This window comes from Neodiprion virginianus, chromosome 6 (assembly GCF_021901495.1).
Source record: "Neodiprion virginianus isolate iyNeoVirg1 chromosome 6, iyNeoVirg1.1, whole genome shotgun sequence".
Classification (NCBI taxonomy): Eukaryota; Metazoa; Arthropoda; class Insecta; order Hymenoptera; family Diprionidae; genus Neodiprion; species Neodiprion virginianus.
In genome coordinates, this window is record NC_060882.1 from 24,818,777 (window position 1) to 24,830,795 (window position 12,019).

General features: G+C 44.8%; 3 protein-coding genes across 4 annotated transcripts; all 3 read right to left on the bottom strand.

Annotated features, from left to right (window-relative positions):
- Window positions 1-24: 24 nt before the first annotated feature.
- LOC124308126 (ATP-dependent RNA helicase dbp2-like) lies at window positions 25-2,295 on the bottom strand. The gene is made up of 4 exons (XM_046770514.1): window positions 2,209-2,295; window positions 1,647-1,717; window positions 856-1,277; window positions 25-762 (listed from the first exon to the last, which is right to left on the bottom strand). Exons 1-4 carry the CDS (start codon window positions 2,218-2,220, stop codon window positions 449-451), a joined length of 819 nt encoding a protein of 272 aa, XP_046626470.1. The 5' UTR covers window positions 2,221-2,295; the 3' UTR covers window positions 25-448.
- Window positions 2,296-5,463: 3,168 nt separating this feature from the next.
- Window positions 5,464-6,784, bottom strand: LOC124308127 (nuclease SbcCD subunit C-like). Its single transcript, XM_046770515.1, has 5 exons — window positions 6,752-6,784; window positions 6,431-6,673; window positions 6,122-6,318; window positions 5,806-6,043; window positions 5,464-5,689 (listed from the first exon to the last, which is right to left on the bottom strand). Exons 1-5 carry the CDS (start codon window positions 6,767-6,769, stop codon window positions 5,597-5,599), a joined length of 789 nt encoding a protein of 262 aa, XP_046626471.1. The 5' UTR covers window positions 6,770-6,784; the 3' UTR covers window positions 5,464-5,596.
- Window positions 6,785-7,448: 664 nt separating this feature from the next.
- On the bottom strand, window positions 7,449-11,373 carry LOC124308121 (uncharacterized). 2 transcript variants are annotated; one of them, XM_046770501.1, is made up of 4 exons: window positions 11,324-11,373; window positions 9,430-11,023; window positions 8,917-9,372; window positions 7,449-8,821 (listed from the first exon to the last, which is right to left on the bottom strand). In XM_046770501.1, exons 1-4 carry the CDS (start codon window positions 11,336-11,338, stop codon window positions 8,226-8,228), a joined length of 2,661 nt encoding a protein of 886 aa, XP_046626457.1. In that variant the 5' UTR covers window positions 11,339-11,373; the 3' UTR covers window positions 7,449-8,225. The 2 variants fall into 2 exon arrangements, with proteins under 2 accessions (XP_046626457.1, XP_046626458.1); XM_046770502.1 differs by having other exon boundaries at window positions 8,618-8,821; window positions 8,913-9,372.
- Between the last annotated feature and the right edge of the window lie 646 nt (window positions 11,374-12,019).

The following is a 12,019-nucleotide window of genomic DNA, read 5'->3' on the forward strand; positions in this document are numbered from 1 at the left end:
ATCAGAAAGAGTTTCTTTGTATAATTATATTTAAATTAACTTTTTATTTCGTAAATCAAGTATAACAATATGTACAAAATTAATACGTATCTTAACACTAGTTATGCTATTACGCACGCATTCAAAGAACGGGTGTGTAATATGGTCATGGCTTAGCAGTGTGTATAAACGTCACACACTGATTGTGAGTTAATGAAAAGGCGACGAAAGGCGGCGGTCCTGATAAATCACGCCTTTGGTACGTTCGTCGAAATATTATCCCTGCAGCTCTAATCATATATACTAAAAATGAGATGCATGCGTTCAAGTTACATAAACAACAACAACAACAAGTCATCGGGAAAAGTAAAAATAAAAAAAATTAAACGACAAAAACAACAAACAAACAACAAACAATCCAAAATGTTTCAAAGAACAAAACGAGCGATGGACTCATTATTCATGGCATTTAATGATGACTCCATCCGTGACTCTTGACTCTGTGGAACACGTGCTTGTAAACTGGGATGTGTATTGGGTACGGTTTTTCAACTGGTACCGGTATATGCTTCTCGATTTTAATTGGAACCGCCTTCTCAACTGGCACTGGGATTATCTTCTCCACTGGATACGGGACTTTCTTCTCGACGGGTACAGCGACCGTTTTTACCACGGGAACGGGTACCGGATGTGCGACGGGAACGTGGACCGGATAGGGTTGCGGTACCCCGACAGCTATGGGGTGAGGAATGGCTATGGCGACAGCCTGGGCGACGGGAACACCTGAAAAACGAATTTTAAATATTGGCGTCACTGCGCGTGTCCATCCGCATCAGATATACAATAAGTATATTTGAAAATTCTCCGAGCTGTTACCTATTTCCTTGTAAACGGGAACGGCGACTGGTCTGGTCACTTCGATGTGCTGACCCAGCGGTATCGTTTGAGCATGGTGATGCTGCACTTGGACTCCCCCGTATCCTCCACCGTAGTTGGATTCGATGCTAGCTGCGCCTAGTCCCCCGTATCCTCCTCCGTAGTTCGATTCGATGTTTGCTCCATGGAGTCCGACGTTTCCTCCTCCGACACTGTATCCTATGCCCTGACCGGCACCGTATCCACCCCCGTATCCGACAACTTGACCGCCTCCGTAGCCTTCCAGTCCTGAGCCTCCGTAGGATCCGTAAGACGCTGTTTCCTGATGCTGCAAGCTCCCCTGGTTGTAATTATCCAGCCCGCCGAGGTCGGCGGCTCCGTTTCCATAATCGATATTGCCGTACGAACCCGATGAGCCGATTCTGTTGAACGAAATCGACGATTAACATCGTTCAAATTTATATTCCAAGGTCGTAATTAACCGCTAATAACACCCATAACACGCCACGCGTGTCTACGCTTAACTACGAATTATAGTACTCGTAATGGTAACATGAGCAGAGATTTATTTCACTCGGTGATTTTTTACACCTAATATCGTTTAGCTCGTGGCACGTGCCTCTATGCAAATGAATCATAATTCTGTTTTTTATTGCCCGTTTCGTTTATGATTTACATATGTTATGACCTGACAGTTATTCGGTAGAAATCGAGAGTCGAATGACACGATTCATTTCTTCTTTTTACAGTATGAATTTGAGAATATTTTTACGATCAATTTATAAACTTACCCTTGCCAACCTCCGGTGGAATAATCACTGGCCAGACTGCAGGTCGTAACTAACAAGAGAACTGCGACAACCTGAAAGAGTATATATTCATGAGTATAATACCGTTGAATGCAAAATTCTCATGCTGTACGGATCTACGTCTGAATTCGATCTAATGACAACGGTCATTCTTCCTTAGGGTAGGTTACAGCGAGTGAATAGGTTGGCGACAGAAGCTGATCGTTTTATTTTAGTGTTCAATTATCTCAAACATAACGTTGAGGAATGCAGCGTCGTCGAAAAAAGCGTGGTTGAATTAACAATGTCCGAGCGTGTAGCGAGCGAATGAGTAGATCGGTGCAAAAAGTTGAAACATTTAGAGCAGCTTCCCTTTCGCCGGTTATTGGTTATACTATCTCTTGGCTCCAATATGCATAGCGCATACTCTCGGTAAGAATCAGCTCCTTTCGCCAGTCGCGAAATTTTTCGAGCAAACGTATCACCGCGCGATCGTCGATCGGAATTCAACGACGTCGAAAAGATAATCGATATGTTTTCAGAGTTATTGGATATGTTTACTCACGGAAATGATCATTTTTCTTTGATTTAATGGGAAATATTATTCCAGATGAGTCGCCGATGGGACACTACAGTCACGAACCGATGAACCGTCGTTTTTATAGCGTAGCTTTCTCCCCTCTCGATCGGATTTCCGCTCTGCGAAAACCGGACTGTAGCTTATACCGAGCCGTCCGTTTTATTGGCGACGTGTTGCGCCCGCCTAGATGCCCTAGTCGTATCTTCACATGTGTCTCATTGACTTTTGGTATCGCGAGAAAATGCTCCAGTCATTTTACCCGACGATCATCGAACTCCTCGGGATCGTTGCGGTTCCGACTCGAGACGGAATCGAAGTCGTCATGATCGAATAATGTCTTCAGCCTTTGTGTAATGCAAAGAGGTGAACGTCGATCGTTCTGCGCTTGAAACGAAAGTGTTTTCCTTTTTAATCGTGTTTATTCTTTTTATTTTACTTACAGGCAAGTACTCGGCAACGCCTTGCTTGCTTGTTTGCTCGTTTGCTCGTTCCGCTTGCCCGGTGAAATGCAACAAGAATCAACGACCATCGATGCGCCCGATGGTATCATTTGTATTCGATACTAGTAACAGCGATATTCATAATAGACATATTATACGTTTATGATCACTTTCGTTCTTCCTCACTTCGGGAAATCTATTTCGATGCGGTATAATTTCATTCGGCGATACATCAAATGATAATCATCAAATGAATTCCATGCGAGAATTAAGAAAGTGCTATTATCTCACTGTTGGAGAAACGCTTCCTTTGGAAGAGACTCGCAGTGGGATGAGTTAAATATTTCAGTCCGAAAGTCCATGTAGTAGATTGATCATAATCTTATAATTTGAATTTTACGGTGAACAGCAATTAATGATACTATACCGCGGGATGTGGAGCTGCTGTTGAAAGTTATGGCTTTATATCTCTGCGAGGTTTAACTTAATGTATACCCTTTTAATTCGTAACCGCGATAGCTATAACTGAGTATACTGCCCTTGTAGAAACGCTTCCTGTTATGAAAGTTTGGAATTTCCGAACGCTTGACACAATCGTGTATATCAGGTAGGTATGTTCTCCATATTTCGAGTCGCTGGATGTATAAATTATAATCGCGAGAAAGCCTCCAAGATTTTAAACGAAGAGTCGTTTATGTGGTTTCTATATCTTCCTATCCTTTCATTTGATTCGAAACAGAGACACACGTGCCGGGTCATTTGAAGTAAGAAACATTTACTTCAATGCGACAACGCGGAAAAGATCGTCAATTTGTCCCGAGGGTCATTTTAGTAACGATGTTAATTAATTGACGCGACGGTTTCGGCTTTGCGGACACGACGGTAATTTCCGGCAGGTAAAAGCCTCGCACTGCACGGCAAGTCGAACTTCCATTTGTGCGTATATATCTAGAGTGAGAACTCGTGGTGCAAAAAGTAAGAGGTTGCATAAAGAAAACGCCTCGGGCGACAGGTATAAATACGCGAATCAATGGCAATGAAAGTGCCGCTTTAGGTTGCTGACTGTTGCACTGACCAAAGATCAAAGGATCATCGACTCTTGAAATATAAAACGATGAAGTAATTAAGAAGATTGCGGTTGATCCCGTTACCATGAACTTCAACGAAAATCCGTCTCGGATTCACCTGACTTACAATTTCGAATACTCGTCATACCGTGGATGATGAATTGCCTTAGAATTGACGCAAGTTATGTATAATCGATTTATAACCGAATGATAATTGATTCGGATTTGAAGTCACGCAATCTGAGATTTCCTTCCAAACACGAGTGTTATTAGAGAGGAGTGTAATTTTGCGGAGACAGGGTTCTGGTCGGTGGCTAGTGAGAGTACCGGATGGGCGGTGAATGTCCAACACGGATGAAAGGAAAGTATGTAAAAATGATACCACGAGCAAATAGATCGAAAGAGATCAAAAAACCGCAAATGAAAGTACCTACGGCGGTCAGGGCTTCCAATCTGGTCGCCGTTAAGGAGGCGCGACTTTTCTGCTTGGTTCTATTTTAACGACCGACACTTAGATCCTGGCTCTCGGACACTCGTCCAAATCCCAATACGAAAGGTGAAGCTTTTCACTCCCCAAATGATGTTCACCACTCGGGGATCCAAGTTGCAGGATTCTAATTCGAGGAGTAGCCGAGCTTCTTGATCGGTATTAAATTTTAGCCTCGTTCTATCAGCGGAGCGTTTTAGACATAGCCTGAAACTATAGAGCCGCCAAACTTAAGAATGTGTATTGTACAGTGTCAAGACTTGCTCGATGATAGAATCGAGATAAGATGACATTAGGTGACTGGCAATTGGTCGATGAACTTACAAGTTGATTCTCCTGGTAAGGTGTTTCCGGTATTGAGCGCCTTGCCTGACGGTTCTCGAGTAGTGACCGTTATACTTTCACTGCAATTATCCACCGTTGTTAGAGCAATGTCATTACCTCACCTTTCCTTTAGCCTTGGCTGCGGTTAATCTGCTCTATGTATCCACCTCTGTCTTTATCCCATCTTATTAATAATTGGATCAATTATTCGTCGATGATGTGGCCACGGGTCTTATAGTTAGCTGCCGTGCATCTATACATGACTCGAAGCTGTTTTCCTTTGATATTCACCCGCGGCAGCACAGCGTGATGCCAATTTGTAACGGTTGTTTGTTTTAGTTTTTTTTAACACAAGCGTGTTACTCGCTGTGAGTTTGCGGCACCTGAAGAACTCTTCACACAAGCTGCTCAAATCGCTAGTTCGTTGATCGATTGATCTCAAATAGACAAGGCTATTGAAGGCACGAAATTTCTAAGGCAAGATCAAATTGAAAGTATTTTGACATCACGCTCATTTGAAGATACGTCCGTGAAACGCGGATCACGCTTTGATTCAGCGCGCCTGTCTAACCCAGCGTTCCATATTTTCCGGTGCTTACCTCTTGACCTTTGAATTTGCCGACATAAAAACATGTTGCTCTCTTTCAAAGTTTAATGCGACCAAACTCAGCGTGAATCTTTATTCGTCCCCATTCGGTTTGCTCCTTTTTTTGCCATCGGAATTGTGTCGATTGTCTATTTGCGAAACTTTCGAGGTAATGTGGTAACGCTTTTTGATTCGGAGCAGCGAGTGCTTCGCTGAATTTGATTGTGATGAAGAATAACACGTTAAATTGGTGGTCGATTAACTTTTATTGGTAACGAGTATAATATAAACATGTAAGTCAATACAAAAGCGCCTAACAACGGCCTTACACCATCACCACTTATTGTTAGCTTGTATTGGTAATTATTAAGTAGGTTGATTACATTGAATGCGTATAATCAGCAGTCTCTTGAAGTATTTTTTTAACTTGTGAATAATTTCTTATCCGATCAGTACATCGGAGCATCGATTATCCCCATGGAGGATACGACGGTTTCTCTGCCGCTGCATGTTGCAGTGCGTTAGCGATGGCATTTTCCTTCGCTGCAACGATGTCCTTTTGCTGGAAAATAAAAGAAAACAGTTGTTATTACCGATTCATGCCCGTGACACCAGCTGAATAATTAGAAACGTCTTACAATAATTGTAAGCGAATTAATGGAAAAAATGCCAACGCACCCTGGCTTCTTCTTCACTGATACTAATCTGTTTATCGACGTCTTGTTTCTTCAGTTCCTCGGCTGTGGCAGTGGCTGTTCTCTGGATGGCTGCAGCAGCGGCGGCTTCTCTGGCCGCAGCGACTCTTTGGGCAGCTGCAACCGCGTCCTTCAGGGTCGCGAGTCTCTGCTGGGAAGCAACCAGCTGTCTGGCACTGGCTCTGGCCTCGGCTATAGCATGGGCTGCGATTTCCTGGGACCTTTGTCGCGAAAATATTAGATGGTAACAAAAAGATGATTCATGTTTCAGGATCGAGTCAAGGAAACTGTACAGTCACCTGTGAGCCGCCTCTCTGGCGTTCGCCTCCTTGGCGATGGCGATCTTCTGCTGAAGATGAGCGGCCTGTTTGGCATCCGCGACTCTTTGCTGAGCCACAAGGACGTTGCGACTCGCATCCTTCGCCTGCTGGATCGCCCGGATCACTTCCGGCGGATAGGCGATGCTCGGTGTACCCATCGGGAGATCTCTCAACGCCTTTTAATTCAAACGAAAAGTCGAATTAATGCTGGTACGACCTTTTGCCAATCAGAAAAGCTGATTTTTCTTTCAGTCTTTTCGTCGGTATCTCTCGGGACCGTTCACTCACTTGGAGAGCGATGTCGTGAGTTGCCTGCAGCTGAATCTGACCCAAAGCTGCGTCAGGGCTGGCCCATCCATCAGCGGCGTAGCCGACAGGCGCCCATCCGGTGGATCCAAAGGCTGGAGTTCCTCCGAAGACGTCGTATCCTGGGACTCCGAAAGCTGAGACACCGCGTTTATCCTTGGGCTTGGAATCGGGGGACTTTTGGATCTCCGTAACGGCGACAGCCATTGAGACGGACAGGAGAATCTGTATGTAATATTTCGACATTACAAAAAGTATAGTTTGTATCAGCTTTTTATTTTCATAAATCTTGGCGCGAATTACCAATAGAGCGGTCTTCATCTTGCTGATACCTCGGTGATGGCACTGGCGACTTTATCCCGACGATCCGACCCTTATATACCGCAAGAAAGACACAGGGAAACACGCCCATGGTTGTTAACGTAATTACGGAGTTAATTAAAACTACGTATTACAGAGTTTTGCGTAAAAATACGGGTCCCTGTATCGGACAAATTATAGGCCTTGGCTTCCTACTGCAAAAGATTGGGTGATGCCTTTCGCGAATACCTCTTCTGCTTGTGCGTTACACGGAACTCGGAAGACAGCTGGTAATTTTAGATCGTACCAACCTACACCTTATCAGATATCCACCTGCACCGTCTATCGGTAAAGTATATTATGTACTTATCCATTTTCGTTTATTTGTAGAGATCGTGCGAACCGTTTATCAAACCGATCAATATTGGAGATAATTTAACAACCGTGGAGAAAGAGACTTACAATTAGAAAAGAAAACAGAGCTTTTAGAGAAAGTTTCATTTTGAAATACCCAATTTACAGTATAAAACGAAAGGGTTATTCCAGCAGAATTGAGCCGTATATGAAATTGCGCTTATCACCGGGTTTGGTTGAATTTCCAGCCAAGTTTTTGTTTTCAAATACGAACCTCGATCAAGGACATCTCGGAAATTGTTATTTTGTTTGTTATTTGGTATTATAATTAACAGCGAACAAAATGTATGGTCAACTAGCATTTTATTTCGTAACAAAAAAAGTATTAATATTACATTTTTCTAATCATACTCGCTCTGAACGCTTGTAGGATCACTACAAGTGTTTTCATGCCGCATGAAACATATTTTCAAAACATCAGAAAATTTTTCATTAGATTGAGTGAAGCTGCACAGCTGTAAGATTATCAGGAATTTCATCAAATATCATGACAGCTGTCTATATTTATATTCATCGATTTTGCACACAGAAGCACAAAGTTAGCTAAATTTTAAGACTAGTTCGGATTCTTAAGAACGAAATTATAATTTTTTGCTACAACGTCTTGAATATTTGACTCGAAAGTCGAATTCATGTAACTCGAAAACAAAATCTTTCAATGCGCTATAATATTTCGGGAGTAATTTTTTACCGATATTTTGAACTCGCAAAAAGAGTGGTCGAAATCGGCAATTATCTGCTCAACCAGTGGCAAAGTACCGCTGGAACAGCCCGAGGGTAAAAACTTAACACATTTGTAAACATACCGAGTATATAATATACAACAAATTAACATCGTACGTGGCTTTCGATTTCCTAAGCATTTTTAATCGAGCCATATTGTCTTGAAGCCCAAAAGAGTCGAGTGAAAATGGAATTTAGCATTTTTTCACCCTTTCGAACGAGAGTATCCGTCGTCACTCGAGGCGTTGATTATAAGCCCAGACTAATTTGGTTCTGTGATTCGTCTCGCTGTGGATTAATTACAGTCTAGTGAGGGTTATAATTATGTTGAATTTACCGATTAGATCCCGGTTAGATCATGCACGATTTTCGGGCTCCTTGGATCAATCGCGAACGCGTCAAAACTGAACGAGGAATCCGGTTGTGCCAGAGTTTTTACAGCGGTACTTGCGTGGCCGTGATAATCGCGGGATTCCGGGGCCTTTTTGTTGTCCGACTTCCATGCACTTCCGGTCGAGTAAGAATAAGAGTCACCCTTTTCGTATCCGTTGTCGTTCTCCGGCGACTTGTAGGACGACCTACTCGATTTAACGTAAGATTCCTTCTTCGGCGACTTCTTCACTGCGGAATACGAGTCTCCGGTGGGACTCTTTTTGTATTTCGAATACTCTTGGCTCTTGGGACTCTTGTAGCCGAATGAGTCTTCGTGAATTACCTTCGGTGATCTATTGTAGGATCGGACGTTCGACCCGTAACCTTCGCTGTCACCGCTCTTCGGACCCTTTCGGTACTTTTGCGACGAGTGACTGCCGTAGTTTCTGCTCTCTTCGGGCTCTTCTTCGTGGGCCTGATGACGAGACTCTTTGGACTTAGAGTTGTACCTTGTAACAGGCTCGGTGCCTTCGATCTCCGGTACCTCCTTTACGTGGACGTATTCTGGAGACACAGATCAGATGATCAGTTCGAGGATAATCGTCATTCAATGAGAAACGAATCTAACGTATACTCGGAAAAATTCGTTTCCTACTTACTGCTCTGCGGGAGTTCTCGTTTGTACGAGTCTTCGAATTCCTGTTCGAAATCCTGCCCGTAGGAATTAAACGCCGCGAGTTCTCCTTCTTCCTCCGCTTGCTCTTGTCGCTCGTTCTTCCGGCTCTCTTCTCCCGGGTACTCGTACCTGCTTGGTCTGGATTGCGGTGATCTGTAATTGGCATGGTGGGTCGTTGAGTGCCCGTCGTAGTCGTCATCGTCGTCGGCAGACGAGTGGTGATGATACCTCGACGACGGTCCGTCGTCTTCGGCTTCTTCGTCCGACGAAGGCTTTGAGTACCTGCCGAATTTATCCTCGTACGACTCGAAGGGGTAACCGGTGGACGGCTTGAAGTCACTTTCCGCGCTGGACTCCTTGACGTACGATCCGCGATGCGGTGATTCGTCCTCTACGTCGTCGTGCTGAGGACCGTACTCCCTCTCGATCGCTCTGTAACCTGGAAGAATAACAAATTAGAACCAATCCAAGGAGGTGGTAGTTTTTTGCCACGTACCCTCGTCCACTTCGTCCTCGTCAAAATCGTGCGGGTCAGGCGCGGGCGGCTTCTTCTTCTTGATTATTTCAACGTCATCGCGATTCTCTCCCAAGGGTCTACCGCTTACCGAAGGGTGATGAACTACGGAAGATACTGGACGAATAACTGGTACGGCTGGTGCTGCTGGCGCTGCTGGTACTACTGGCAGAGCTGGTTTCCCGCCGAACTGGAGTTGGGGTTGACTCTTGATGTGCTGGTAGCTACCTGCTGCGGGTCTTTCCTGTTTGTAACCTAGTCCAGTGTTGATACTGGCACCCTTGTACTGTGGGAACTGAGGACTGCCATTGGCGCTCTTTACGGGAATGACTTGAGGTTGACTAGGTTGTTGGTTGTTTAGGAACGGCAGAAGATCCGGCGTCAAGCTCTTGGTGAAGTCGGCAAGGAAGTTGAATTCAGTTTGCGCTTGAGCTGGCGAGGCGGTCTCGAGAGCAATTGGCTGACTGTGGATGACCTGAGCAAAGCCCGGGAAGTCTTTGGCGCTTTGCAGCTGAAGAAGTGGTAGCGGTATCTTCTTACCCTCGAAGTCCACGGTCACTGGACCTAAACTGGCGCTCTGCTGGACAGCCGGTATGAAGTTGGAAGCGCTTTGATGGTACGGTGCGTACATCTGCGAAAAATCTGAACTCCTCTGCTCCGGAATATTGGTCTTTGGAGCGTTTTGCTGAACTTGGGAAGATGCGGCTAGAGCTGGACTCGGCTGCAGGAAGTAAGGTGAGGCTTGGGTATAGCTCGTTGCTTCTTGAGTCGGGTAAGAGAATAAGCTCGGATCGATGTAAGACACCGTCTGGTGATTTGGCGCGTAAGTCACTTGGGACTTCTGAGCTCCTTGTTGCTCGAACGGCGCCTGCAAGAATCCGGCATTCTGCTGATTTTCAACGGGGCTAGCACCAGTGGTAAAAATCGTGTAGTACGGGGTGTTGAATATTCCTGCACTTTGGATCTGACCACTCTGGGCGTTCTGGGCCTGAGATAGGCCAGTCAAGGGTTGCGCGTTCTGGAACCTACCGAAGTTCGGTGCGTTCTGAGCAGCCACTGGTTGAATTTGAGGCGTGAACACCGCCGTGTATCCGGAGTTCTCAGCCTGATTTGGAATCCCGTGATTCTGTGGAGCGCTGTACCCAACATTTCCATAACCTTGTCCAGCATTTCCGTTATAGTTCTCTTTAGCCGCCGTGTAACTTTGACTGGTATACGGCGAAGCTTGCTGAGCACCGGCGTTCTGGTTGTTGTACGTTATTTTTTGGTCGTAAATTTTTGCGGGGGAATACGCGGCCGTTGATTCAGGGCTGCTGCCCTGCTGAATGTACTGGCCACCGATCGGACTCGCAGCAGTGGGACTCGTGCTTGGATTAACCGATTTTGACGGATAGCTGTTCTGGCTGGCCCAACTCTTTGTTCCAATCTGAACGATCCCGCGTTTCAACTTTGGTCCAGTTGCTTCTGCTGCGTCAACCGATGATGCCACCGATGCTGTTGGTGATCCTGTAGAGGCAACCGCATCGTTTGATGCCGCTGCTATCGCAGCGGCGAAGAGAAGCGCTGCACTGTAAGCCTGCAACAAATAAACGGTCGGTAATATTTATCGCAAAAGGTATGTCACGGTTTTTTTTTTTTTTTTTTATAGTGTTAGTGGATTAAGACGAAGAGTCGAAATTTTGCAATCACGCGGTGGCGAGAATTTATTATCTATGCGTCTTGCGCATGTTGTTGATGACACTTCAATATATCCACTTATATCATTATATCACACAGGTTCGGGAGGCCGAAATGTTGAATATATTTTGTACAATCTACCCCAATGCGAATTAACAGACATTGCCGAGGTTGTGAAATACATTTGCTTTCAACGTACCAGCATAGTACCCATTTTCGGATACCGTACAGTTCAATCGCTCGATGCCAACTGGCGTGATTCGTTATTCCAGGCTCTTTTATATTCGAAGACAACTGATGCGGATCGACTGAGCACAAGAGAGACTTTTCTAAAATGTATAAAAACGGAGAACCTGAAAAACCGCCGAACCTCCCTGCCGTGCCGCGCCGCACCGTCAGATTACGGACGAGTTGCGGACAGCATGCCTGTCATCACAGTTGCCGAGTCCTTAAGGCGCATGAGGTTGTATTAAAAAATAAATTCTTCCATGACTAATGAAGGTTGCTCACCTGCCGTGCTGAGAAAGTTGTGGGCAAAATTTTTATTTGCTCCACTCTACGTCGCATTATGTGCCGTATATTCAATTTTATCCACCGTCAGATTTAAAAAAGGTTTTTCTTTCTCTCCATTTGCACGTTCGGACCATAATTGTGCGTTTGACTCTGCCTTCGTGTCGGTGATGAAAATTTCTTTTGCTACCGGAAATTGCGAGTATAAATATATTTGCTGATAAATTTTTTCATTCGGTTCGCGTGTTCGGCCTTGCGTGACGTTATGGTATGTTATACGTGGGTATAATGTACTCGCCAATAGTGACCAAGTTCAATTTTTGTTCATATTATAATCAACGTCTCAGCCGATTGATCCCGTACAACAATATTTCACGCTTTTTCT